General features: G+C 43.6%; 1 protein-coding gene across 1 annotated transcript; it reads left to right on the top strand.

The window, feature by feature from the left end:
• Positions 1-1992: 1992 nt before the first annotated feature.
• On the top strand, positions 1993-2325 carry LOC129041330 (prothymosin alpha-like). Its single transcript, XM_054496814.1, has one exon. It carries the CDS (start codon positions 1993-1995, stop codon positions 2323-2325), a length of 333 nt encoding a protein of 110 aa, XP_054352789.1.
• Positions 2326-3494: the final 1169 nt, after the last annotated feature.

Below are 3494 nucleotides of genomic sequence, written 5' to 3'. Positions count from 1 at the left end.
GTTGAGGCTGCAGTGAACCATGATTGTGCTACTACACTCTAGCCAGGATGACATAGTGAGACACTGTGTCTAAAAAAAAATTAAAATTAAAATAAAAAAATAAAAATAAGATCCCACCTTTTGATATTGTTACAATGGTAATTAAATCTCAACATGAGTTTCGGAGGGGACAGACATTCAGACTATAGCACATGGGCACCTGGTCCAGGGGAATTTAGATGGGAGGCGGATATGCCAGACATGGTGCTAGAGGATTTTAGAAATTTTATTAATAGCCAGTCAAGAAGAGCAATCCTTGAGCCCTATCCTTTATGAGGGGAACATAAGACTCCAGGCAAGTTTCTGACCAGGAGTTGGCAGCTGTATATTGTTTTGTGGTAGCGTGGTGAGAAACCTCAGGTACACAAGAGATTCAGGTAGAAGAGATCAGATAGCTTTGCAGGCTTCCCTATGGAGAATTCATAGTTATTGCTGTCCTTACAGTGCCACAGAAATTCTTGGCATTTCAGTCTGTGAGCAGGTCAGCAGTGTCCAAATTCTTCTGATTTGTAGCTATAGACTCCAGGTGGACTCTACATGGTTTCCCAGGAGAAGAGTGGAGCACGCTGTAGATGGCGGAGTGCTCATTTAGAATGGCAAGTATGGGGCAAGAACTGACAGGTTACACACTATAGCAGGAGGCAACAAACTTTTATAAAGGGCCAGATAGTAAATATTTTAGCCTTTGTGGGCCTTACAATCTCTGTTGCATGTATGGAAAACTCTCCTCTTGTAGAACAAAAACAGCTGTATATGAAACCAATGAGCATGGCTGCACTCCAATAAAACTTTATCTAGAGAAACAGAGGGCAAGCTGGGTTTAAATGGTGGGTGGTAATTTGCACTAGAGGATTGTTTTATATTTAGGCTGGCTTTATGAATGTGTGTCCAGTCACACAGGGCCGTGAGCTCAGAAGGGCCCTGCACTCGTTTTGATGTTCTTCTGTCAATGTCAAAATTCGTAATAATTTTTAAACAAAGACTGGGCAGGGTGGCTCACACCTGAAATCCCAGCACTTCGGGAGGCCGAGGCAGGAGAATTGCTTGAGCTCAGGTGTTTGAGACCAGCCTGGGCAACATGGCAAAACCTAGTCTCTACAAAAAATACAAAAATTAGCTGGGCATAATGGTGTGTGACTGTAGTTCCAGCACCCTGAGAGGCTGAAGTGGGAGGATTGCTTGAGCCTGGGAGGTGGAGGCTACAGTGAACTGTGATTGTGCCACTGCACTCCTGCTTGGGTGACAAAGTTAAATCCTGTCTCAAATAAACATTTTTTTTAAAAAAAGAATATTTTGGACACTCTGTTTAAAGACTCAACATGCAGTTTAAATCTGTTGCTGAAATATCAAGCCTAATGCCATCATGCACTTAAAACACATTGCTTCTTGCCCTGATTCTAAGCACACATAATTTCAGTTATAATCTAGCTTTTCACACATTTCTAAGGATTCAGAATTGGACTGGGCGCTGTGGCTCACCCCTGTAATACCAGCACTTTGGGAGGCCAAGGTGGGCAGATCACCTGAGGTCAGGAGTTTGAGACCAGCCTGGCCAACCTGGAGAAACCCCATCTTTGCTAAAAATACAAAAATTAGCTGGGAGTGGTGGTGGGCACCTGTAATCCCAGCTACTTGGGAGGTTGAGGCAGGAGAATCACTTGAACCCCGGAGATGGAGGTTGCAGTGAGCTGAGACCGTGCCACTGCACTCCAGCCTGGGTGACAGAGTGAGACTCTGTATCAAAAAAAAAAAAAAAAAAAAAAAAAGAATTCAGAATTGAGGTGGTCAGAATAGCTATTTCTTTTGCCAGTTAAGTTCCTTCCTTTCCCCACTGGGTGCTCTAAAAAGCCATCTTTGCATTGTTCCTTGTCAGGCTGGGCAGCTTTATCGCCAGAGTCCCTGAACTCTGGCTTCTTTTTAATCCCCTGCATTGGATCATCCGCATGCCCCCCTATGTCAGAGGCAGCCGGAGACACCAGCTCCAAAATCACCACCAAGGACTTACAGGAGAAGAAGGAAGTTGTGGAAGAGGCGGAAAATGGAAGAGAAGCCCCTGCTAACGGGAATGCTAATGAGGAAAACGGGGAGCAGGAGGCTGACAATGCGGTAGATGAACACGAGGAAGAAGGTGGGGAGGAGGAGGAGGAGGAAGAAGAAGGTGACAGTGAGGAAGAGGATGGAGGTGAAGACGAGGAAGCTGAGTCGGCTACAGGCAAGCGGGCAGCTGAAGATGATGAGGATGATGATGCTGATACCAAGAAGCAAAAGACCCACGAGGATGACTAGACAGGAAAAAAGGAAAAGTTAAACTAAAAAGAAAAAAAAAGACTGCCGTGACCTATTCACCCTCCACTTCCCGTCTCAGAATCTAAACATGGTCACCTTTGAGTAGAGAGGCCCCCCTACCACCCACTACCCACCACCCACCGCGGGCAGTGCCACCCGTGGATGACACACGCTCTCCACCACCCAACCCAAACCATGAGAATTTGCAACAGGGGACGAAAAAAGAACCGAAACTTCCAAGGCCTTGCTTTTTTTCTTAAATGTACTTTAAAAAGGAAATTTGTTTGTATTTTTTATTTACATTTTATATTTTTGTACGTATTGTTAGGGTCAGTCATTTTTAATGATCTTGGATGACCAAACCAGCCTTCAGAGCATTCTCTGTCCTACTTCTGACTTTACTTGTGGTGTGATCATGTTCATTATAATCTCAAAGGAGGAAAAAAAAAAACTTGTAAAAAAAGCAAAAACGACAACAGAAAAACAATCTTATTCCAAGTGTTATAAAGTTTCGGTGCTGCAAAAGGAGTAGCACTCAAATATAAAATTTTCTTTTTAATTCTCAGCAAGGCAAGTTACTTCTACACAGAAGGGTGCGCCCTTACAGATGGAGCAATGGTAAGCGCGCACTTGGACAAGGGAGGGAAAGGGGTTCTTATCCCTGACACACGTGGCCCCTGCTGCTGTGTCGTTCTCCTATTGGCTAGGGTTGGACTGCGCAGGCTAAACTAATTCCGACTGGCTAATTTAAAGAGAATGACGGGGTGAGTGAGTGGCAGGAGTCAGGGCAGAGCAGGTAGCAGGTAATTGGAATGAGTTAGGGTGGAGCAGGTGATTGGAATGTAGGGTGGAGCAGGTGATCAGAATGAGTCAGGGTGGAGTAGGTAATTGGAATGAGTTAGGATGGAGTAGGTAATCGAAAAAGGTTGCTTTACGAGGAAGTTAAGTTTAAAAGTAGAAGGCAAAGAATTGAACATACTGACATAATAATTATTTGAAAAGAAATTTAGAACTCATACCTAACACGAGCATTCCAGTAACTTTTTTGTGTATGTACTTAGCTGTACCACAAGTAGTTGGTTTGTATGAGATGGTTAAAAAAGCCAAAGATAAAAGGTTTCTTTTTTTTCCCTTTTTTGTCTATGAAGTTGCTGTTTATTATTTTTTTG

This window comes from Pongo pygmaeus, chromosome 6 (genome assembly GCF_028885625.2).
Source record: "Pongo pygmaeus isolate AG05252 chromosome 6, NHGRI_mPonPyg2-v2.0_pri, whole genome shotgun sequence".
NCBI lineage: Eukaryota > Metazoa > Chordata > Mammalia > Primates > Hominidae > Pongo > Pongo pygmaeus.
Note: the sequence above shows the minus strand (reverse complement) of the source record. Positions and strands in the feature narration are given on the sequence as shown.